At 37.8% G+C, this 25238-nt stretch overlaps 2 protein-coding genes across 3 annotated transcripts; both read right to left on the bottom strand.

Annotated features, from left to right (window-relative positions):
- Positions 1 to 4998: 4998 nt before the first annotated feature.
- On the bottom strand, positions 4999 to 11872 carry ak7b (adenylate kinase 7b). Its single transcript, XM_051722181.1, has 18 exons — positions 11777 to 11872; positions 11502 to 11666; positions 11174 to 11282; positions 10988 to 11082; positions 10726 to 10836; positions 10449 to 10532; positions 10249 to 10337; positions 10065 to 10155; positions 9902 to 9979; positions 9584 to 9733; positions 9336 to 9464; positions 8995 to 9088; positions 8785 to 8913; positions 8629 to 8679; positions 8022 to 8219; positions 6693 to 6913; positions 5944 to 6102; positions 4999 to 5259 (listed from the first exon to the last, which is right to left on the bottom strand). Exons 1-18 carry the CDS (start codon positions 11864 to 11866, stop codon positions 5224 to 5226), a joined length of 2079 nt encoding a protein of 692 aa, XP_051578141.1. The 5' UTR covers positions 11867 to 11872; the 3' UTR covers positions 4999 to 5223.
- Positions 11873 to 12709: 837 nt separating this feature from the next.
- Positions 12710 to 25112, bottom strand: galcb (galactosylceramidase b). 2 transcript variants are annotated; one of them, XM_051722182.1, is made up of 17 exons: positions 24908 to 25112; positions 24711 to 24779; positions 24546 to 24609; positions 24334 to 24447; positions 24082 to 24221; positions 20969 to 21007; positions 20722 to 20852; positions 20417 to 20572; positions 18482 to 18606; positions 18236 to 18363; positions 18070 to 18159; positions 17877 to 17966; positions 17235 to 17379; positions 16935 to 17118; positions 16666 to 16829; positions 16470 to 16546; positions 12710 to 13069 (listed from the first exon to the last, which is right to left on the bottom strand). In XM_051722182.1, exons 1-17 carry the CDS (start codon positions 25046 to 25048, stop codon positions 12926 to 12928), a joined length of 2001 nt encoding a protein of 666 aa, XP_051578142.1. In that variant the 5' UTR covers positions 25049 to 25112; the 3' UTR covers positions 12710 to 12925. The 2 variants fall into 2 exon arrangements, with proteins under 2 accessions (XP_051578142.1, XP_051578143.1); XM_051722183.1 differs by lacking the exon at positions 20969 to 21007.
- Between the last annotated feature and the right edge of the window lie 126 nt (positions 25113 to 25238).

Here is a 25238-nt window from a genome sequence, read left to right as displayed (position 1 = left end):
ACAATGTGTGGGAAGAGAACATATGTTACATTTAAGAACCAGGGATTTACCTCTTCGCAGGGCTTAGTTTACATGTGCTATTCAACAGTAGCCAACAACAAAGGAATGTGTCACGGTTCGGAACAATGTTAAGAATCGTCATATTCCCCGTTTCTAATGGTTTACATTGCGAAGTCACATGAAAAGGTGTTGTATCAGAAAATATAGGCGGCATGTATAAAACTCAGACAAAATACCATCTGCTGCATGACAAACCATGTCTCTATATTCAAGGTAATTAACTTTTTTTTATTTATTTTTTTATTCTTTTTTTTTTTTTATGGTAAATTTAAAAAATCCTTAATTTCTGAAAAGCAATAAATGAGAGCTTGAACAGAGAGATTGCAATTTTGTAAATTTGATTTTAATTTCCTTTAACATTACCTCAGTAATTACAGTGTGTATAAATAGGTTTGTGTTTTTTTTAAATCAGTTATATTTAATTCCTCCAACACATGCCATTAATTTATTACCAATTAATGGTGTTTATTCATTCTTTAACAAAAAAGCTGCTAAAAAAAACAAAAAAACAAAAAAAAACATGCAACTTGATATTCTTCCAAAAACTAAATGGTGTTCCAAAATAGGAAAATAAAAGAAATGGGAATTGTTCAGCACCAACACATATTTCATATCAAAACCTACAGTATTCAACACTTGCAGATTTGAATGCTTTTCTAGGTAGATCCCAAATTACTCAAAGATTTCTTGATTGACAGATGAGGGGGGATAACTGTATTTAGCCAGGGACGATCTTTCTTCATCTGGTGTGATTTTGGTCTCATGGAGGATTGCCCCCCCCGGTGTCTGCCCTCCTCCTTTTCTCGGCACAGAGCAGGGGCAGATTGACAGAACAGCATGGGGGCAACCGCCGCTGTGCCAACAGCCCCCCAACTCTCTACCTGATGTTTTTAACAAAGGCTTCCATCTCACCAACTCCGCTGCCGAACATCGCCCAGCCAGCTTCAACCCACCCCGTGTCTGGAACAAACAGACTTTGAAACCTGATCGCAAGGATGTTGGGAACAGATGCACTGACGCTGGGAGTGATGCAGTGTGTACGGCTGTACTCAAAGATAAAATTTACAAAACATTCAGTGCAGAGCCCAAAAAATTGGACAGGGGCAGTTGTTTGTGAGCACCTGGTGGGCCTGTTTTCTATTATACATATTTTTATTTAGGAGACACTGGGGCTAGTTGTCCAATCTTTTTACTCAGTTAATATTCATGTGTAGATTTCTTTTTGAAAATCAGTTTTTGTATTGGGACATACCTTAAAGTCTTGGCGACAAAAATTCTACTGAACATTTCCACCATTATTGCACGATACAGTTCACCAAAATTAAATTACATTTCTTGTATTATTTACTCACCCTTATGCCGTCTCAAAGACGTATTACTTTTTTCCTTCTGCGGAACACAAATAAAGATATTTTGATGAAGATATTTTTTTTTATATACAATGCAAGTCACTAGGGTCCACTTCCAAACTCCAAAAGAGACATAAAGACAGCATAAAAGTAATACATAAAGCTTGAGTTGTTATATCCAGTCTTCTGAAGCATTAAGATCAGTTTTTAGCGAGAAACCAATATGTAACCAAAATGTAACCCTTTTTTCACTGTAAATCCTGCCATCTGCAGTCTACTTGGCACAACCTTGATTTGAAGTGAATTATAATTTTTAGGTGAACTATTCCTTTAACTTGCACTGAAAAGCAGGGCATGTTGTCATTGTATATGGGGTAAGCTGTCACATTGGGAACCTGTCATAAAAAATAAATAAAATAAAAAATAACTTTAAAGATTAAAAATATGTTTGAAACACAAAACAATTCACGAAACAGCAAAAATGTAAATGATCAAACCATTGTTCTGGCTTACACAAATCGTAATAAACTGTAGAAAATTATAACATTTAAAATATATGTGACACCTTGCCCTGACATAATATTTATGAAAATACACTTGTCTTAAGGAGACAGTTAAATGTTAAAATGAACCTTCACTTGACACTGTTGACACTTGCCTAATGTAACCCAGGGCGTTTTTTAATTTACTGTGTTCACACAATAGCTATTACAAAAATATGGTGAGTTATGCAACTTTAAGAGGATAGAATTCACAAAATGTATTCAAATGTAATGTAAGACAGTTGTGAAGTTAGTGTTGCTACAGTATAGCTCAAAAACCAACAAAATCACTGGTAGAGAAAACAATCACTTGTGCAATTGGACTTTTGACTCAAAACATTTTAAGTTACTGTGATATAACCCTTGTGACAACTTCACCATATGTATTTACCTATTTTGATCATAGATATTCACTTATTAACAGGTAAGTTAATACCTACCTTTATGCCTTTTAGAAGAAGGCCATTCAGAGCTGAAATGACAGGTTCAAATGCGTTGCAGAGGACCAAGGGGGAATTTATAATGTATCTTAGTTTGACATCAAGGTAAGCAATTACAGAGGACAGTTCACAGTAATGCACATTGTTCTTACTGAGCCCCTTCCTAGCTGTTATCAATCACTGGAAAATTCCTCTGACTTTCCAAAAAGACGATGCATGTGGAGCACACAGTCTGACTCACACTGCTTGGAGGTGTTCTCCTGTTTTGATGAATTTCCGGTCTAGGCACCCAGCATTCCTGCTGTATGTGTGGCAGCATCTACTTTTACCCCCGCCAACACGATCCTGCACATCGCGGGGTGCAGACTCGCTGGGTACCTTTCCGCTCCATGCCGCGTCCTCTGGCCTCACCCGCTCCCTCAGTGCTTGTCGTGTGTTTCACTCGTTAACAACAGAAAACGTTTCGTTTCATCTTCAGAATGAAACACTTATCAGTGCTGTATTGTTACAGCGAAAAGTGCTCCCTCAACGTTATTCTCTCATTCCCTCTCTTTCAGTCTGGTAGAGTTAGTTATTTGTACAATGGTAATTCAATGTTATGGGTTCAATACCCATTAAGCTCAACATTAGTGTGATAAAATCGCTTACTAACCTTACCTTAAGTTATATACAATATTACAACTTAATTATCATGACGACGTAACGCAAACCCTGTAAATCCGTTTAATTAGATTTTATCACACTAAAACTCCCATAAACTTGTATAATGTTTACGTCTCGTGGATATACTTTTGAAACTTTTGAACGTTTATGGACTGTCCCCATTAACTTCCCCTTTAAGTGCCTTAATGTAGGCCTACTACCCGGGGTGAAATTCATTTTTGTGGTAATCAATATTACGCCTCAAATGCTGTCGATTGAACTTGTATTGAACCTGAAACAATCTTTTAAAGTAACCTCTTTGTCCACTTGCCTGGCTTGTTTTATTATTTTGTTGAAACTTTTATTTGGCAGAATCAAGTGTATCTACCAAAACTGTAGTCATTGTATGTGTTTTACTTTGTTTTTCTAGTTGGTAGACACGAAAGGACATTTGTCTGTAGATATCTGGAACTACAATATTAATTTGATACAAAGTTAGCTGTAATCCATGACTCTACCCTCTAATCAATAATAAGACATTTTCAGACCCTGCCAGTGAGTGCTGCAATTTATACATATTGGCACATAATTAAAAATGTGTCATTTTTTGTCGATTGAAGGGAACATAATGATATTCACAAGGAGACCCCCACTGAGACACACAACTGTTCCTAAGCAACAAACAGGTTTTTCCAGGCAAGGTTTTGGTTGACTGTTTGCAGCCAGATACTCTGGGGACCCAATGAAGTTATGTGAGTAACACAACAGTCACTGAGGATTCCGTTCTCAAACTGACATAGGTTCATATAGCTCTTGATATTTGATTAAATAATAACTAGGTAAGTTTTACATAATATATATATATATAGTTGGGAAACAACAGCAATAATCAAATATAGTGTGATATTAATTAAAGATGGCAACTCTTATGATACTCTTTAGACCTTATTGTTTAATTAATCAATTAACATACTGATTCAGGTATGTGGTCAGCTCATTGTGTTGGAGGAAAATATTTAAATGACAAGCCTCCAATTTTCTTATATTGCTTAGGTAGGAGTGCCATCTAGTGGTAGTTTCAGCAATCTATCAAATTCTTGGAAAAATTGTAGCTTTTAAAACTGGTTGCCGTTTTATTGATTTAGTTGATGCTCAATAAAATATTGTTCATTTAGCACTTTAAACGTGGCATAAACAATAACGTCTGATAATAATCTCTGATCACTAAAATTTGCCTGAACTGAAAAGCTTTATACTACTGGCATACTGCCAGACACAGGGGGCTGATGCCTCAAAACTCTATTTAAGTTTGCACAACAGCAAAAGTGCTGATCAACAGATTCATAAACAGTTTCCACCCCGGGGCCATCCATATTTCAGACAGCCAATATTTCTGCCTAACCTCACGCACCTGTGCTTTGTCACACACACAATCTCATCTTTAGCAGCTGTACATTTATTATCATTGCACTTGACTTGTTGCAAATTCCTGCCCAGTTTACTGTTTATTGACAACTTCTGCTGCTGTTTACCATATAATTCCTCATGCCTTGGTGTTCTATTATTGCCCAAGGTAAATTGGACTTTTGCACACATTTTATGTGTTTTTTATACCCTAGAATTGTTTTGCATTGTATTGACTTTACTGTGATCATCGGTCAAAGCCCTTGCACTATTTGTATCTGTAAAACAGTTTCTTTTTTAAATGAGAGAACTTAGAAAGGAGCAATTTCAGCCTCTTAAACACTGAACTGAAAGAGCTCCAGTACTTCCTGAAAGGTAATATGTTGTTTGCTCTACTAATGTAATTATGTGCTCTCTGAAAATTAGAAAGGGTGTGTTAATCTACCATTTGTAACATTTATCCTTTGAAAGCAGAAGACAGAGTAATCATAATGGACATACTTTCCTCATTACGAAGTAATAGCAAATACATTACACAACTGAACCTCTAATTAGCAGCTTTATTCCATAAAGCTTTTATTTTATTTTGTTGTTCCACTTTTCACATTTGATTTCCATTGCATTTAAAAAGTGCATACAGTAGTTTGACTGTAATCATGGACCGAATGACTACTCCATACATGAAAGATTTAGATTTTTAATTAACATTTAAATTAACATCTCAAGAAATAACAACAGAAGTTATCATTGCTGCTGGCATCCCAGGTCCAAAACATCCATGTTTAATTATGCTTCAGGATTATTTTTGAACAGGTACTCAGCCTGAAAAAAATCAAATAAAAAAATACACCGATCAGCCACAACATTAAAACCTCCTGACTAATACTGTGTCCCTCATGCTGCCAAAACAGCACCAACCCGCATCTCAGAATAGCATTCTGAGATGATATTCTTACAATTGTACAGAGCGGTTATCTGAGTTACTGTAGACTTTGTCAGTTCGAACCAGCCTGGCCATTCTCTGTTGACCTCTCTCATCAACAAGGCGTTTCCGTCCGCAGAACTGCCGCTCACTGGATGTTTTTTGTTTTTGGCACCATTCAGAGTAAATTCTAGAGACTGTTGTGTGTGAAAATCCCAGGAGATCAGCAGTTACACAAATACTCAAACCAGCCCATCTGGCACCAATGCTATTCTGAGATGTGGGTTGGTGCTATTTTTGGCGGCACGAGGGGGACCTACACAATTTTAGGCAGGTGGTTTTTAATGTTGTGGCTGTTCAGTATATACACACACTGGCAGCCAAAAGTTTGGAATAATGTACAGATTTTACTGTTTCGGAAGGAAATTGGTATTTTAATTCACCAAAGTGGCATTCAATTGATATATATATATATATATATATATATATATATATATATATATATATATATATATATATATATATATATATATTATTATTATTAAACGAACAGGGAGCAACTAATATTCAGAGGACCAACCTACCAGGAAGTCTATTGGATCATCAGGACGTATTCTACAGCATTCAATAAGTCCTTGAGTTAAAGTGGGCATCACAGCTCTCATCAGGTAGTTTCGGTGAGGCACTGACTGAGACTCCAACAGGTCATGTTCTTGTGTCCTCACCTCCTCAAGTTGATTACTCTTATAATACAAACACACACAGAACTATCATAGATGGGCAGTTACGGTATATTTTTGGGAATCATGATAAAAAAAAACAATAATAAACTAGATGTGCATTTTCTTTGGGCAAGCCTATCAACTCATGCCCCCCGAACCATAGTACACAATTTTGAATAATATGCATACACTACTTAGCCATTAGTACTGTAAGTTGGCACCCAAACACCACATCCAACACATATAAGCATTCAGTTTAAAACCACTGACATTAAAAGAGAGTGGGTGCTCCCTAACAGCTTCCATTATTTAGGGAAGCTTTCTACAGTCCTATATGTTTGAACATGGCAACTGCTTGCTCCTCTTCACACACAAGAGCATCAGTGTGGTCAGGCATTGATGTTTGGCGATGGGTCCTGGCATTCAAATGCATTCCAAAGGTGTTTAGATCAGGGCTTAGTGCAGGTCAACCAAGTTTGACTGAGACTCCCCAATTATGATTGAGAAATCAGCAGTTAGATTTTGAATTCAAAACATTTAAGCAGAAAGTCAATGTAAGAACTCTAATCTGAAATATTTTAAGAAGTATAAAATAAAAAATATGTGCGTACCCACTCCTCCCAGCTCTGAGCTCTCTGCTGGGCCTCCTCTTCCTCCCGCCTCTCTATCTCAGCCCTCTGTGCTTCCTGCTCCTTTAGCCGCTCTTCAGCTTGCCATCTCTCCTCCTCCTCCACCTCCTCTAATATTGGGCCGTAGTTCCTTGGTTTGCCCACTTGTCTATAAATCTCCTCTGTGACTAGCAAGTACTCGTTTTCATCATTGCTTGTAATCTCTAAAACAAGAAGGAAGGAAGGCCAGAGACCAAATGGAATTTCATACAATCACTGAGCACTTTATTAAGAACAACTGTACATTCATGAGATTATCTAACCAGCCGATCGTGTGGCAGCAGTGCAGTGCATAAAATAATGCAGATATGGGTCAAGAGCTTCAGTTAATATTCACATCAACCATCAGAATGGGGGAAAAAATGAGTTCGACCATGTCATGACTGTTGTAGCCAGACAGGCTGGTTTGAGTATTTCTGTAACTGCTGATCTCCTGGGATTTTCACACATAATAGTCTATAGAATTTACTAATAATGGTGCCAAAAACAAAAAAAACATCCAGTCAGCGGCAGTTCTGCGGACGTAAATGCCTTGTTGATGAGGTCAGTGGAGAATGGCCAGAGTGGTTTGAGCTGAAATAAAGGCTATGGTAATTCATATAACCACTCTGTATGATTGTAGTGATCAGAATATCATCTCATGTTACATGCAATGCACAGCATGTCGAACCTTGAGGCAAACCTACCATTGTGTTCTCAATAAAGTGCTCACTGAGTTTATTTTCAGAGAGGTTTCCTAAACACTCTGCCCACCTGCCTCTGGTTGGTCAAACAGGTAGCCCTGCCCCAAAATCACATTCTTGGTTGAGTCAGTGTTGCTATGTTGAGCCATTCAAAGAAACTGAACAATGATGAAAGACATCACCTTTAAAGGAATAGTTCACCCAAAATTTTAAATTCAGTCATTATTTATTTTTTAATTTAGGAAAAAAAGTCTTCACATGGTTTATTTGCCATATAATGAAAGTGAATATGGTCCATGAGTTGTATCTATGACAGACTGTGCTCACTATTCACATTAATGTTAACCATGTGAAGACTTTTTAAAGTTTTTCTGGTGTTCCATGGAAGAAAGAAAGTCCTAGAGGTTTAAATGATATAAAGGTGAATAAATAATGGTAATTACATAATTTGGGTGCACTATTATTTTAATGCATAGATCTTTAATTTGTAATGATAATCTCTGGGACAAATGTAGATATCTGTACTAAATTAATATATGTAGGATTGTTGTCCTTTAAAAAAGGAATCCGTTCACTCCTTAAAATTTACCAAAGTGCTCAGGCTGAATCTCAAGGTCTTCAAAGTAATTTAGCACAGTCTCATCCTCTACATTTCTCTCTCTGAAACCAGCCAAGTGGCGAAGGAACTGTTGTGGAGTGTAGGAAGTTCCCTCTACAAGATTCTCGGGCAGATTCAGAACACGGTTTTTCAGGAAAACATCAGTGGCATCAAGAGAGAAAACAAACTCTGGAGAAAAGAGAGGTGTTTGTTTTATTACCATAATGATTTTAGAGCCAATTAAAAGAGCCAGTTAAAACACTTAAGTAATGTGTAATATAAGCAATGCACTCAAAACCTTCTTCCTCTACATGTGCAACGTCATTGAATATATTCACAAATGATGCCAACTTATTAAAGCCAACGTTAAAAGCCATAATTGGACTGAACAAAATGCTCTTTCAATGAAAAAAATATAGAATACACACTGTATATAATCTAGAAGTAGCATGGAATTATATAAGACACTAATCAGTTATGTAAGAAACAAACCACAGGGCTAATGATTGTGATGGAGAAATCTTAAAAGAATCTGCCTTACAAGGTGTTTCTAATTGCACTATAATTGCATATGCATAATACTTTATGAGTTACAGACCTGGGATGATCTTTTTGTCATGTTCAGATTGCTCTTCAGGCTGTTCCTCGCCTGTTGAATATTTAAATCATGCAGCAAATCAAAACTTATGCATTATACATATATCAGAATTATGAATTAATGAATAACTTAAAAATGAATAAGTAAACTTTTTACTGTTAAATAGCTCTTTTGCCTGCTCAAATGTCTTCGGAAACCCGTCCAAAACAAAGCCCTGGTTCATACAGGGTTTGGTCATGAGTTTGTCCCTCATTATACGGATTACATATTGGTCATCCAGTCGTCCTAAAAATATATGATTTTTATTCAACTTAATACATTGCACCTAAACAGTTTCAACTAGTACATGTTTTTCAAATTTACAACCTCCATTCTGATTCATGTTTTCCTTCAGAGTGTCCAGAAATTCAAGAGCATCACTCTGATCATTTTCCACATCCTCTTTACTGACTAATGATTCCTGAGAAATAAATGATCTATGAGCATCAGTATAAAATGTGTACATTTCTTATCAATGTATCAAAGCCAATGTGACTTGTCTAAAATAATTTAAAACATAATAAAAGTATAGTAAAGATTTCACATCATGGGAAGCAGGTTTATCATTGTTGCTATTGCTTTTATTATGCTATTATATTATAATATGTATGTTATTAAATCATCCTTTGATAGTTTAGCATAAGTTCTGAATGTTGTATTATACTGACCAGGTTGTCTAGTGTCTCAGTGATTGTCTCCTTAAGTTTAATATGGTGAAGTTTGTAATGTTTGCATATCTTCTCCGCTACAGTGCTTTTCCCAACAGCAGGAGGTCCCAGGATGCAGATACGAATGGGCTGGAGGGAGACAGGATATCTTTAGTATTGGAAACAGCTCTTTTGAATGTTGTGTCAGAAGGCATCTTGCAAGGGTGGAATATATGAATTCAAGGTGTCTGACTATAACTATAACATACCGACAGCCCTCTTGTCTGCTTGAATTTCTCTGCAATCTGTTCAATGTTTTCAACCATGCCAGTCTCAGATACCCACTGCACATTAAAATTCTCTTTCACATAGGTTGCTTCAATTCGAAGGTTGACAAACAAAGAATCAATATCTGTTTGCTGAGGAGAGTAAAAAAACAAAAATTTTTTTTTACTACAATACTTATGTCTCTGTCCACTTTCATGAAGAGTGTGTGTTGAGATAGCCTACTTGTAGTACTGGTTTAAAATCAGTAAAGTAAATGTTTGCCATTGTAATAAGTATGTTTGAAAAATATTGATTTTTACCGTCAGATCCCGTACAAGATAAATCTCTTCTTTTGAAACTTTCTGAGTTTTTCCTGGCCCAAGCACAAGAGCTATTGCCTTAAATGAAGAAAACTTTTCACTTCAACTTTAACTTTTCTAAACCAAAATTTGTCGTCACAATGAATACCTTGTCAAATCTCACCTTTACAATATCCTCCATTGTGTTTTTTGAATCGTCAACAGCAACAAAGTATTGTGGCTTTGGCTTGTGGTCAATCACATTTTGGATAATCCTTAATGAAAACCAGTCAAAACGATCATAGACACTTAGTCATTTACATTTGCACCGACAACATGTCATAAACAAGCTTCATAATTATACTAACCCAGCCAGATCATTGATGTTAATAGTGGGGACAATATTGGAGCCATCTCCAAAGATGGGAACACTGGAGACTTTTCCCAACCATGACATCTATAGCAAAAAAAAAAAAAAAAAAAAAGAAGGAAATGCTCAATTGTTACAAAGTTATTACAAATGTTACCATCTATGCTTTTAATATCTGTCCTCTATGATCTAATTTACCTTAAAAAAATGGTGAAAAATGTGTTCTCCCATTCCATATTGTAGCCCTGATGCAACAACATGTGTAGAGAACTGGGAGCTTTTCTGAAAATCATTCATAAATATGAATAAATACAGTATGTTACATTCTTAAAGTAGAGCTCAGTTGAACTATTAAAAAAGTGTTATTGGAGACTAAATTGTACAGTTGCTGAGAATGTTGAAGCTTTAAAAGGTTTCACTTTTCTACTAAAATTAGATTTTCCCAAAATTAAATCCTGCGAGAGGTATTACTTACAGTTTTTCCCAATTTGACCACAAGTTTCTCCAAACAGATATGATCGTGAAAGTTGGGGTGTGGTTTTCTTTTCCTGTAGTGCCCTTCAGTAAAAGGAATCTCTCGATCATCCTATATAAATATGTATTTATTTATTTTTGCCACATTAGTCTTGTTTACACAAATGTTCACCAACGCCAATGTCATAAAAAAGAACTAATTGCTAAGTGTTTTAAAATGACAAAATTGTAATCAAATTAAATTAAAGAAAAAACAAACTTACTTTATCAGCTGGCTTAGTCATAGCCCATGTCATGATGGTTGACACCAGGATGAATATTTTTGGCCCAGAAAACTTGTCCATTTCCTCATGCAGAGCTGTGATTGGATTATGATGATGTAACTTGGAAAGCACTCAAGAAAAAGGTCCATGGCAAGCAATATGGATTAAATAAAGTCAGTATGATACCTGAGACGGCCCACTGTGCTTCAACTATCTGATCAGTATGCTGAGTAATATTATAAACTATAACATCACACTTCAGCAGATGATGGAGAAGTTCTTCACACTTTAGGTGCTGGAAGAAAGGGGAAGAACATATATAACATATCTTTGTGTTTAATGTGTTGTAGTGTCAATGTACTATCATATATATATATATATATATATATATATATATATATATATATATATATATATATATATATATGATGGTACATTGACACTACAACACATTAAACACACAGATCTATTGCATAATCCTTTAGTGAACAGTTAAACACTGTCATTTATGTACATTGTACTCTTCAGCAATAAAACCGCACTGCTCCTCTGTTTGGCTGGAAACAGTTCCCACAATCTGGAAGGTCGCTGTGTTTGGTTGCTCATTCTGCAACCTGTCCTCCACATCAGGCTCTCCAGTGTCCACAAGAGATGCACCAACTACACATGAGTGTAAAAACTAAACAGGGCAATAGAATAAAAACGTCTATCTGGCTAATTTGAGTTGTAATTTGTTGAGGTGACCAAAGGTAATCGTGCAAAAAATAAATAAATACATAAAAAACTTACCTTTGCGATATATTTTGATGTGTATGTATCAACATCGTTAATAAAAACTCGTTTTGAGCTTTGCTGTCTCTCCTCGGAGTTGTCAGCCATCTTGTGTTGTTGATATGTTGCTAGGAAACGAATGCGTTGGTGCGGTCTAAACTCGCAACAAAATTGTGCATATAAAACAAACCGTAACGAACATAAATGCTTTGTGGTGGATTATGGAAGGTTATGTCTGTTCTACTGAGTAAACTTGACAAAAAAAAAAAAAAAAAAAAAAAGGGAGAGAGAGATTTTTTTTTTATATATATATATATATATATATATATATATATATATATATATATATATAATATTAAATATTCAAGTTTTATAAATATTCTGACAATTAAACAGCCTTGGTTATTTTGTGGTAGCTATTTTTTTTTTTTTTTTTGTAAAGTAAGGGTCTAATCTAAATTTCAATAGGATTCTGCAAAGACGTCCATTCTAAACAAGTATCGAGCCTTGTGTTGTTAGGCGTTGTACTTGTTAATAAGCAGATGCGTTCGTGCGGTCTAAACTCGCAAAAAAATTGCGCATAGGCTATACAACAAACAGTACCATTTATTTATTTATTTGTAGTTGATGATGAAAGTTTATGTGTTACAGGGTGAACATGACACAAAGAAAGAGACAATATATGTTTCATACGTCCTAAATCAAATTTATTACGTTTATTCAAGATGTAATAAATTCCCTTGTGATGAAACAGCATTATATCAGTTATTTTGTGGTGGCTATTTTAGCAGTAAAAGCTATGATCATGTTAGTATGAGCTGCATTTACAGTAAATTCGACTCAGTGCAAGACTTTTTACAGCTTAAACATTGTCATGTGTTTATACGAAAAAAAAAAGAAAAGAAAAAAAAAGACATTAAAATAATTACCTAAAACTTAAAAAAAAAAAAAAAAAGGTTTTAGAAAACTGAATCCAAACTCTCAGTTTTTACAAGTTCTGAATCATAACTAATGATTATTTCTCTATTAATTCACTTTGGATGGAGCGGCATAACTTTAACCTTAAAAATTAAGAACACATTACATACGATCATATGCAAATTAATAACAAATCTAAAAATGCTTGTTTACAGTTTTTTTCCACAACAATGCCAAAACAATAAACAGTTACTCTGCCTCTATAGCAAAATTATCAAACTGTGCAGGTTCAAAAGAACTTGTGCCTATGGCCGCCCATCCATTTCTTGGCTCCTGGAGCACTGCATTCTTCCACAGCGGATAGCCATTGAGCTCTCCTGCTGCATAGTTTCCCTAAAAATAAAATCAATAACAGGTCAGCTGTGATTATTAAGTAAAAATATGACAGTTATGGATTAAAGACATAACAGATATGAAAAAAATACAGCTTCGAGCAGCAATTAACGGGGTTCAAGCAGTTTAAGGCCTTTAAGCACATGCGTAAAAAGGTATTATGTTTTGTATAGCAAGCATGTAACCACCTAGATCATAGATGGACCATTTACAGCCAATACAGGCAATTTACTAAGGAAATACATGGTTTTTAAAGCTTTTTAAAGCTCATAGCACCACCTATGGTCCCATCTCCATAAAAGTCTGCATGCTTGTTTAGAATCATATGTCGCATGTACTCACCTAATTTCTGTTTAGGAATTATGGGTTTATTTGTACACTTGACCATGCCCATTTTCTAAATGACACTGTTATAGCTACCCAAAGGGTAAAGTTCAACTTTTTTTTTTTTTTTATAATTATTGACCTAGAGAGTCCAGAGAATTGCACTGCATTGGTTTTATTGAGGTTGAGCGAAAAACCTAGGACTAGTTCACAAAAGTAGTTTTTTTTTTTTTTACATAATCGTTAATATTTAATGAACGATTTGATTGACAGCAGTGGTTCTTGAGGCAAAGTTGTTCAGTATGAGATGATCTAACAAATGATATGAATTATAGCTGCATCCCAATTCAGAGGCTGCATCCTTCAAAGGTCGCATTCGAAGGCCGATTGCATCACTGCTGCGCAACAAAGGCTGTCCCAATTCGAAGACTCCTTCAAATGCGGCCTCCAAATGCGTCCTTCGTTTCCCGTGAAATGAAGGATACAACAGATGGATCCCTCACGGCCTTGCCTACCCCAGATTCATTGCGCGCCAGTGATGACAGGATTCTTTTGAGATAAATTGCAGAATTACACTATTAAATAAGTATTGTGTTTCAACTTACTCAAATATCTAATGATACAAATGTAAAAAAAAAACAAAAAAACAACAACTTTAAAGTGGTTCAAATGTTGACTTATATCTTACTAAGATGCGATTACATATAGTTTATACTCTTTATTGTATACAGAAATGGACCATGGTAAAAATATTTAGACAGTTTGTGAACCCTGTTTTGTTTTCAGACAGTTTAATATAACTTTCAAAAAAGTCCAGTACAAACGTTACAGTTCACTCGGCAGCAGTCACAGTTGTTAGGCAACAAGAACAGTCCTCCGTAGGCTAGACTGTCCCAATTAACAATGCTCAGTCAGTCGGACTGGCGTGGCCTTTGAAGTCTGAGTTCTTCGAAAGGTGCAGCCTTTGAACTGGGACACAGCCATTGTGTGTATGTGTGAAACACCACATGATTACAGATGCGCAAAACTCGTTAGCGCCATCCATTGGCCGATTTCTTTCCAATTTCTCACAGACCTCTAGGGCCAGGAGTCGAACAGGCCCACCGAGTTTTGTGCCGATCGGCCTCCGTTAACCTTGTCTAATAGGTGCTCAAACTTCATTGGCCGATGGTGGCCATGTTTTTTGAGATACGCCAATGTCCTCATAGACAGTCATGGCACCTTGGACAAAGATTTTCAGCATTCTGATTTTCAACTCAATCAGACAAACAGTTCTGTAGTTAGAGCTGTTTTCATGTTTTTTTCCTGTTATAGTGCCACCAAGCTTTTTTTTTTTTTTTTACTGTGACCTCAGATTGAGCTCATACACATGTGTACCGAGTTTGGTGAAAATATCTAATTTTGTTCGGGCGTTATAGCCATTTTAGTAAAAATGGCCCTCCCTTTTCGAACATTTTGGCAACGCTTAGCGACCGTGAGTTGAAATGTAAACTTTTTTTTGATAATTATGGATAATCAGACTCCAGAGTATATTTCTGCCCTGGTTTGGTTCCGATCGGGCAAAAAACCTAGGACTAGATCGCAAAAGTAGGTTTTTAACATTATCTGAAATATGTACTGAACTGTTTGACAGACACCAATGCTTGAGGCAAAGTTGTTTGGAATGAGAAGAGCTATCAGGTGATATATATTAATTGTGTTTTTTCACAACACTGCATTATATACAACCATTAACACCTACAAAAACCGTGATAGCACCACCTAGTGGTCGATTGTTTAAAAACTTTGCACAACCCTCTCATACCAAGAGTCAAATAGGTCTTCCCCCAATTTGGAAAGCTCAATTCCCAATGTGCTTTTTTTTTTAAGTCCTCGTGGTCGCGTAGTGATTCACCTCAGTCCGGGTGGCGGATGACGAATCACAGTTGCCTCCGTGTCTGAGATCGTCAACCCACGCATCTTATCACGTGGCTTGTTGAGCGTGTTGCCGTGGAGACATAGCGTGTGTGGAGGCTTCACGCCATCCACTGCAGCAACCACGCTCAACTCACCACGTGCCCCACCGAGAACGAACCACATTATAGCGACCACGAGGAGGTTATCCCATCTGACTCTACCCTCCCTAGCAACCAAAGGCCAATTTGGTTGCTTAGGAGACCTGGATGGAGTCACTCAGCACGCCCTGGAATTCGAACTAGCAAACTCCAGGGGTGGTAGCCAGCGTCTTTTACCACTGAGCTACCCAGGCCCCCTTCGATCGGTCATTGTTAACCTTGTGTAATAGCTGCTGAAATTTGATTGGCCGATGGCGGCCATGTTTTTCAACATACGTGAATGTCCATATAGACAATGATGGCAGCTGAGACAATGTATGCAAATTTTGAAGTCAACATGATTAACGGTTTCATAATTACAGCCAATTTCATGTTTTTTGGTATGATAGCGCCACCATGTGGCAAAACCACGCCAACTGGGCGACCAAAGATTGACCTCTTACATAAGCATGCCAAGTTTGGTGAAGATATCTCATTTCCTTCAAGAGTTATAGCCATTTACATAAAATTAGCCACTCCTACTTCAGATGTTTTCACATACCGTAGCTAGCTCGAGTCGAAAGTTCAAACTTTTTTTTGATAACTTTTGATATTGAGACTCCATAGAATCATTTGGCACTGGTTTGGTCCCGATCGGACGAAAAACCTTGGACTAGTTCGCAAAAGTAGGTTTTATAAAAAAATCCAAGATGGCAGAAAATTTTTATAGGCGGAAATGAAATCGGAGATTTAAGTTTTGTTTGGTTTGAGCCAAGGATTCCAATGGCATAGCACTTGAGTCTACGACAAACGGTCTAGGAGTTATGAGCAGTTTCGCGTTTTTGATCGCTGTAGCGCCCCCTATTGACCGATTTGGCCGAGTCCGTGTTTCTGAGTAGCGAGCAATACTACTAACATCAGACCAAGTTTCAAGTCTCTAGGCCTTACGGTTTGCTCTGCCCGATCAGTTTTATGCTAAGCGCTTAAACCCCTAAATAGAAAATGGAAAACTCTTTTATTTATATACATGTAAATGAACAAACCTTGACTGTGAGGGTCAACGTATACCATACACGTGCTCTAGTTCCAGATAATCCTTCAGCAAGAACTGTCATTCCACCTATTGGATCAAAGGTTTTGGTAATGTCACACAGGCTCACTCAAAGCAGTAGTTTGACTTACAATAAAATAAATTAATTAATCAAAAAGATAATTTATATTAAAGCATGACTCCCTTACTGAGGTCATTGGTGACTTTGTAGGTGCCATCTGCATAGACCCAGAAAAAGATTCCCTTTACACTTCGTACCACGCCTCCACCTTTGTCCACTCTAACAGCAACGAAGACTCCACCGGTGTGTACAGCCTCCATGTACACCTCACATGACACCACTAAGTCCTGCCTGAAAAAGATTATGACAATCGTCAATATATATAAAATGTCACCGAGCTGCAAACAGAATGGAATTATTACTGTTTGCATTGTAAATCAACATTGCTGTACGCACCATCTATAATCACCAATAACACTTATTGTCTGATAAGCATCGGCAACCCAGGTCACAGGACGCTGAGTGACCACCTGTCTCAGTGTGAAAACATGAGGGCCAGGATCCGTCAGGTTTGTGAAGTACTCAAAAACCCCTGTCTGATCTGCAAAGTCTGGAGCCTCTGAGAAATATGGATTTCCTTCTGGAAGAAACCCAAAGTTAAAAGTTATTAGCATTGATCCCAGAAATTATTTTATTGTTTCAATTATTATTAACACAGTCAATCTTATATCAAGAAAAGATATTAAAGCTACTTACGGACATCAAAATCATCTTTATATGTTTTAGGAAAGGGAGCAGAGGGTGGAGGGTCTGGGTAACTTCCTTTCTGACCATTTCTTAAAGTGGTTAAAGTATAAACCTCATCAACATCAAGCTCTATGATGAAAGACCCCTCAATTACCTACAGCATTCACAATTCACACAGAGATACTACATTAGACCTCAAATACCATTTGGTGAAAGACACAAATTGAGTAAATAGTGATTGCAGACTCAGTCTATTAAACCTATCAGTCAAGACACTGTATATTAAAACACTTCTAGTTTTTATTGTATAATGTCTTTTTATAATGTGTCATATCATGCTGAATACTTGATGTATCATGGATCAATAGATTATGTAAACATACTGAGCTGAAAACCTTCACCGGTCCAAAAAGACCCATGAAACTAAGCTGCAGAAATGGCTTAAAAACTAACTGTATCACATGCAAAGAGGACATTTACATAGGGGGGAAAAAAGTTAAAAAAAAAAAAAAAAAAAACATATGACACAACCTCTTTAATGTCTGTCCGAAGACATGACAATTTATTTTCTCCATGATTTTTAGTCCAAATTGTTACACAGCACAAAAATGTTTTTAGTGTCAATAGCTAATTTCCTGTGTATATACTTACTTGAATCGGCTTGAGATTTTGCAACATGGCTGTGTTGTTTGTCTTAAAATCAAACTTTGAATGCCACACCTGCAGCTCACTGATTGAAGCCTGTTAAAAAGGTTATTCCATTAAATTACAAAAATGTGATTTACTGTCATTACATTTAATTTACTTGTATGAAACCATCTTAAACCACAGCAACACCACTCACAAAAGATCCTTTTAGATGGAATGTTACATTCTGGGCTGTGACATTATAAGGAAATAGATGAGGTCTTATGCACACCGAGTGATCGTGGGTCTGGAAAAGAAAGCAAAACGGAATATAAATGTGTCTACATGCAAATACAGAAAACATTTAAATAAATAAATCTCACCATGGTTTCAGTAATTATTGTTAGGTTTCCTCGCTCATCAGTCAGTGCAACATAACTCCCACCATGTGTCAAGTGTCCTACTGTTTGCAGATAAGTCCAGCCAGGCTCAGTAAACTGGGTAGTGTGGGCTTATAGTATTATATGAACCAGAGCAAAATACTTTGTTAGTTGTATATCACACATGGTCTAGGTCATCTTCAATCTTAAAATATTGATGCATCCATACAAATATACAAAATGCATTACCAGTTATCCAAATAGGGGACTCAACAACATAATTTCCACTCCATGGCTCATTTGCCGTCATTAGACCATCCCTTCCAAAGGGAAGGTCCTCATAATAACTTGCAACAAGGTTCCAAGATATGGTCCTAAAAAATGAACACAAACTACTGTTTTTTTTCCAAATTATATTGAATTTTAAAATATAATAATACAAAAATAGTAGATTTATATTGAGAGTTTAATGATATATAATACACAGTTGAAGTCAGAAGTTTACATACACCTTAGCCAAATACATTTAAACTCAAGTTTTTCACAATTCCTGACATTTAATCATAAAAAAAACATTCTCTTAGGTCAGTTAGGATCACTACTTTATTGTAAGAATGTGAAATGTCAGAATAATAGAAGAGAGAATTATTTATTTCAGCTTTTCTTTCTTTCATCACATTCCCAGTGGGTAAGAAGTTTACATACACTTTGTTAGTATTTGGTAGCATTGCCTTTAAATCTTTGGTCAAACATTTTGGGTAGACTTCCACAAGCATCTCACAATAAGTTGCTGGAATTTTGACCCATTCCTCCAGACAGAACTGGTGTAACTGAGTCAGGTTTCTAGGCCCCCTTGCTCGCAAACGCTTTTTCAGTTGTTCTGCCCACAAATTTTCTATCTTTTTGAGGTCAGGGTGTTGTGATGGCCACTCCAATACCTTGACTTTGTTGTCCTTAAGTCATTTTGCCACAACTTTGGAGGTATGCTTAGGGTCGTTGTCCATTTGGAAGACTCATTTGTGACCGAGCTTAAACTTCCTGGCCGATGTCTTGAGATGTTGCTTCAATATATCCACAATTTTCCTTCCTCATGATGCCATTTATTTTGTGAAGTACAGCAGTCCCTCCTGCAGTAAAGCACCCCCACAACATGATGCTGCCACCCCCATGCTTCACGGTTAGGATGTTGTTCTTCAGCTTGCAAGCCTCACCCTTTTTCCTCCAAACATAACGATGGTCATTATGGCCAAACAATTACATTTTTGTTTCATCAGACCAGAGGACATTTCTCAAAGATATCTGTCCCCATGTGCACTTGCAAACTGTAGTCTGGCTTTTTTATGGCAGTTCTTTGCTGAGCAGCCTTTCAGTTTATGTCAATATAGGACTTGTTTTACTGTGGATATAGATACTTGTCTACCTGTTTCCTCCAGCATCTTCACAAGGTCCTTTGGTGTTGTTCTGGGATTGATTTGCACTTTTCACGCCAAACTACATTCATCTCTAGGAGACAGAATGTGTCTCCTTCCTGAGCGGTATGATGGCTGCGTGGTCCCATGGTGTTTATACTTGCGTACTATTGTTTGTACAGATGAACGTGGTACCTTCAGGCATTTGAAAATTGCTCTCAAGGATGAGCCAGACTTGTGGAGGTCCACAATTATTTTTTCTGAGGTCTTGGCTGATTTATTTTGATTTTCCCATGATGTCAAGCAAAGAGAGGCACTGAGTTTGAAGGTAGGCCTTAAAACACATCCACAGATACACCTCCAATTGACTCCAATTAGTCTATCAGAAGCTAATTAGCTAATTGCCTAAAGGCTTGACATCATTTTCTGGAATTTTCCAAGCTGCTTAAAGGCACAGTTAACTTAGTGTATGTAAACTTCTGACCCGCTGGAATAGTGATATAGTCAATTAAAAGTGAAACAATCTGTCTGCAAACAATTGTTGGAAAAATTACTCGTGTCATGCAAAGTAGATGTCCTAAAAGACTTGCCAAAACTAGATTTTGCTAATATGAAATCTGTTGAGTGGTTAAAAAATGTTTTAATGACTTCAACCTAAGTGTATGCAAACTTCTGACTTAAACTGTGTATATATATATATATATATATATTATATATATATATATATTAAATGCTATATGCAATATGGCTTAGATCATTATCAAAGTGATCATACGCTGTCATTTTGCCATTGACGTAGTTCTGGTTCAGAATTCGGGCCCAGCATCCTCCACCAACGTTGTCATTAAAGGTACTGTAGTCTTCAGAGGACCACAGCGTCTTCCCTGTCTTTAGGGCTGCAGACACAGTGGTGGTGCCAGGGTAATGAGCCCTGACAGTTAAACAATTATAATATCGACATTTTAGTCTTCAGATTGCCACATTTTTCTTAAAAATAGTACTGTCATTTCTTCCATTAATTTATTTTATAAAATTGAATGTGTTCATTAGGAATTATTCATAGAGTGAAATAAATCATACCCCAAGACATCAACGGCATCTTGGAGTTCTCTGTCAGCAATTACATATGACGTGATTGGCTCCCAGAGGTTATCACTGGCAATGATTTTAACTCTTTCCAGGCCACTTTTATCCAGTGTATATCGCAGGATCTAGCAAACAAGAGCAGGGAAAGATGCACTAAAGGTCAATTTTTAAATGAAAATCAAAAAACAAATATGAAAAAAATATGAAAGACATTAAAACTAACAGGTTAAAGATTACCTACCTTTATATACTTGCTGTCAAAGTGCCTTTCATTCCATATCTGCAAAATCAACAAAATAGGTTGATTTTGATTTTTTTGAGTCCAAAAAAAAAAAAAAAAATCACCAGATTTTTGGACTCAAGATGGCGCCGAGTATGGCTGCTGCGTTGCGAGCTCCGACACAACATTGTAGCGTTTTGTTTGTTTTGTTTAAAATTCTTATGTTTTTTGTCTTGGATGATGTCTGCCTTATTGTCTACGACAGACAAACACTTTTGGACATTGGTTCTGCAATTACACACCGTAAACAGGACTTCAAATTCCTCAATGCCGACCCGCTGTTTACAAACACACCAGCGGAGCCCTTTGTCTGGGCTGCCCGGCCGTGGAAACGCAAAAGGAAAAGGGGAAACAGAGCTGGCGTTCTCAGAGTAAGGCGTCGTGCAAATCGACCCCCGCTACCCAGTATTCTGCTGGCAAATGTTCAGTCTCTGGACAACAAGCTCTGCAAGCTGAGAGTGCGGATCTCTTTCCAACAAGAGACGAGGGACTGCTGCATTATCTGCCTTACGGAAACTTGGATGTCTGTGGAGATTCCAGACTCAGCCATTGAACCCACAGGGTTCTCCGTGCACCGAGCGGACAGAGCGAAAGACCTCTCAGGTAAAACAGAGGTGGTGGTGTATGTTTTATGATCAACAAATCCTGGTGTGATCAGAGGAATGTACATTCTATCAAGTCTTTCTGCTCTCCTGATCTGGAATTTCTCATGCTTCTGTGTCGACTATTCTGGCTACCGAGGGAATTCACAGCGGTCATTATCACTGCTGTGTACCTCCTGCCACAAGCCGACACAGACCAGGCACTCTAGGAACTGTATCGGATTATAAGCAAGCAGGAAACCGCACACCCTGAGGCTGCGTTCATTGTGACCGGGGATTTTAATAAAGCCAGTTTCAAATCAGTCGCACCAAAATACCACCAACACATTAGTTTTAACACACAAGCCAGTTATGCTCTCCGAAAAACTATCAGAACAGCAAAACATCAGTACAGGAACAAGATTGAAGGACAGTTCAACACCACCAACTCTAGAAGCATGTGGCAGGGAATTAATATCATCACGGACTTTAAAGGGAATAAAAACCCAGCCGTGAACACTGCTGCCTCTCTCCTGGATGAGCTAAATACTTTTTATGCTCGTTTCGAGGGAAATAACACTGCCCTCGTGTAGAGAGCTCTCGAGGCTGAAGCTACAGAGGTTAGTTCACTCTCTGTCTCTGTAGCGGATGTAACCCGATCCTTCCGACGGGTGAATATCCGCAAAGCCGCGGGTCCAGACGGCATTCCGGGCCGCGTCATCAGAGCGTGTGCGAACCAACTAGCTGGTGTTTTTAACGGACATTTTCAACCTTTCCCTCTCTTTGTCTGTAGTCCCCACATGCTTTAAAACGTCCACCATTGTGCCTGTTCCAAAGCAATCCAAAATCACTTGCTTAAATGACTGGTGTCCTGTTGCTCTGACCCCCATCATCAGCAAATGCTTTGAGAGACTAATCAGAGATTACATCTGCTCTGTGCTGCCTCAATCACTAGACCCATTGCAGTTTGCTTACCGCAACAACCGCTCCACTGATGATGCCATTGCATCTACAATACACACTGCTCTCTCCCACCAGGAAAAAAAGAACACTTATGTGAGAATGTTGTTTGTAGACTACAGCTCAGCATTCAACACCATTGTGCCCTCCAAGCTTGATGAGAAACTCCGGGCTCTGGGCTTAAACAGCTCGCTGTGCAGCTGGGTCCTGGACTTCCTGTCAAGCAGACGCCAGGTGGTTAGAATGGGCAGCAACATCTCCTCATCACTGACCCTCAACACTGGAACCCCGCAGGGCTGTGTTCTCAGCCCACTCCTGTATTCTCTGTACACACATGACTGTGTGGCAATGCCATCATTAAGTTTGCTGATGATTCGACGGTGGTAGGTCTGATCACTGACAATGATGAAACAGCCTACAGAGAGGAGGTGCACACTCTGATACACTGGTATCAGGAGCACAACCTCTCCCTCAATGTCAATAAGACAAAGGAGCTTGTGGTGGACTTCAGAAGAAGAGATAGAGAACACAGTCCCATCACCATCAATGGAGCACCAGTAGAGAGAGTAAGCAGCTTCAAGTTCCTGGGTGTCCACATCACTGAGGAACTCACATGGTCCATCCACACTGAAGCCGTTGTGAAGAAGGCTCATCAGCACCTCTTCTTCCTGAGACGGCTGAGGAAGTTTGGAATGAACCACCACATCCTCACACAGTTCTACACCAGCACTGTAGAAAGCATCCTGACTGGCTGCATCTCCGCCTGGTACGGCAATAGCACTGCCCAGAACCGCAAAGCCCTGCAAAGGGTGGTGCGAACTGCCAGACACATCATCGGAGGTGAGCTTCCCTCCCTCCAGGACATATATACCAGGTGGTGTGTGAAAAAAAGCTCGGAGGATCATCAGAGACTCCAGCCACCCGAGCCATGGGCTGTTCTCACTGCTACCATCAGGTAGGCGGCATCGCAGCATCAGGACCCGCACCAGCCGACTTCATGACAGCTTCTTCCCCCAAGCAATCAGACTTTGGAACTCTTGATCTCCCACGATCAAAATACATCAACACTGCACTTTATTACTCTTATATCTCACACCAGACCGTCATAAACTATATTATTATTATTATATTATATTCTCTCTTAACAACTTACTATCAACCGACAGCCTGAATGTCAATACAGTACAATACAACCTACTGTACATTTTATATATACTTTTTTATTGTATAATGTGTATTCTATATTGTGTATACTGTACATTGTATGTTATTATATGTATATTGTGTTATGTGTAATTATGTGTATATTAGATTTTAAATTGTGTTAATTTGATGTTATTGTAAATTGGTATATGTCTCATCACTGTCATGACTACTATGTTGCTCGGAACTGCACCCAAGAATTTCAGACACTATTGCACTTGTGTATATGGTTGTGTGACAATAAAAGTGATTTGATTTGATATATATTCAGTTCAATGAGATATGTCTACAAAGTTACTAAACCTGATGGAATATATTAGATGTATTCACCCCAACATAATCAATATCCAAGTCATGGTATTGTTTAGCCCCAAGAATCCATGAAACCACATAAGAGGCAGTTATGTCAGGGAAACTATAAGGCCAGTTTTCACCATTCCCTACCCATCCCGGAAAGGCCCATGGCAGACCTATTGATGACAAAAATGGCATTATAGTAAACATAACGTGAAAGGAACATGAATCAAATTACAATTCGACTGTGTATAGACAATGCATTTGTTTAATGGAGATTCCTTTTACCAATAAGTGTGATATTAGGGTTCCTCTTCTTGGCTTCCTTCATAAGCCACCATTCATAGCCTCTAAAATAATTCTCATCATCTTCATAGTGCATGTGGGAGGGCTCAGTTCCATCTGGGAATCATTACAATCGTTAAATAGGACATATAGATAATGCAAGCATACTTTCACTCTGCAGAATTTTAAAAGTTAAACTGCTTTATTAACTGCACCTGTGGTCTGAGCATCGCCACCAATTTCAACCTTCAGGATTTGTAATGAGGCTCCAAAGTTAGGCTGGAAATACACATTGACAAGCATTTAGTTCATAATGAAGATACAGACAACATATTTAATAAACATTCGGTCTGATTAGATTTCTTTCTAAGGAAACATACTTTGAAAAGGTAGTCCAGTATCTGACTGCGATATGGTTCAGCATAATTGACAAGTAAACGTGATGTTGCCTGTAAAAGCGCATATAACATATAGATTTAGTTTTTATAATGGTGTGCAGACGTTAGCGTTTTGTTTGAACAGTTTTACCAACTAAGCACTTTAGAAACTTAGAAAAACGAAGCACTAAAGCACTCACCCCACCGCCACTTAAACCACCAATACCATCAAACGAACGTCCTAATCCAACTTTATCATCTAAAATATAATCATCGCCTGAACAGACACGGATACAGAGAGGAATACTTAAAAGAATAAAAAACTGATTTCCTGTGTTCATTCTAACTCGTACGCTCCTGCAACATTATCAGCTGACTAGCAGTATCAGTTGACTAGCTGTTCCGCGATAGGCGGTGCTAGTTTTAACCACGCCTCATATACACGCCCTCACCAATATAAATATTAAGGAGGACAGCGCGTTAGACACGGGGGCGTGGTTTAGCGTGGTGTAAACAAATCCCAGTTACATA

Source organism: Myxocyprinus asiaticus, chromosome 17 (genome assembly GCF_019703515.2).
Source record: "Myxocyprinus asiaticus isolate MX2 ecotype Aquarium Trade chromosome 17, UBuf_Myxa_2, whole genome shotgun sequence".
Classification (NCBI taxonomy): Eukaryota; Metazoa; Chordata; class Actinopteri; order Cypriniformes; family Catostomidae; genus Myxocyprinus; species Myxocyprinus asiaticus.
Note: the sequence above shows the minus strand (reverse complement) of the source record. Positions and strands in the feature narration are given on the sequence as shown.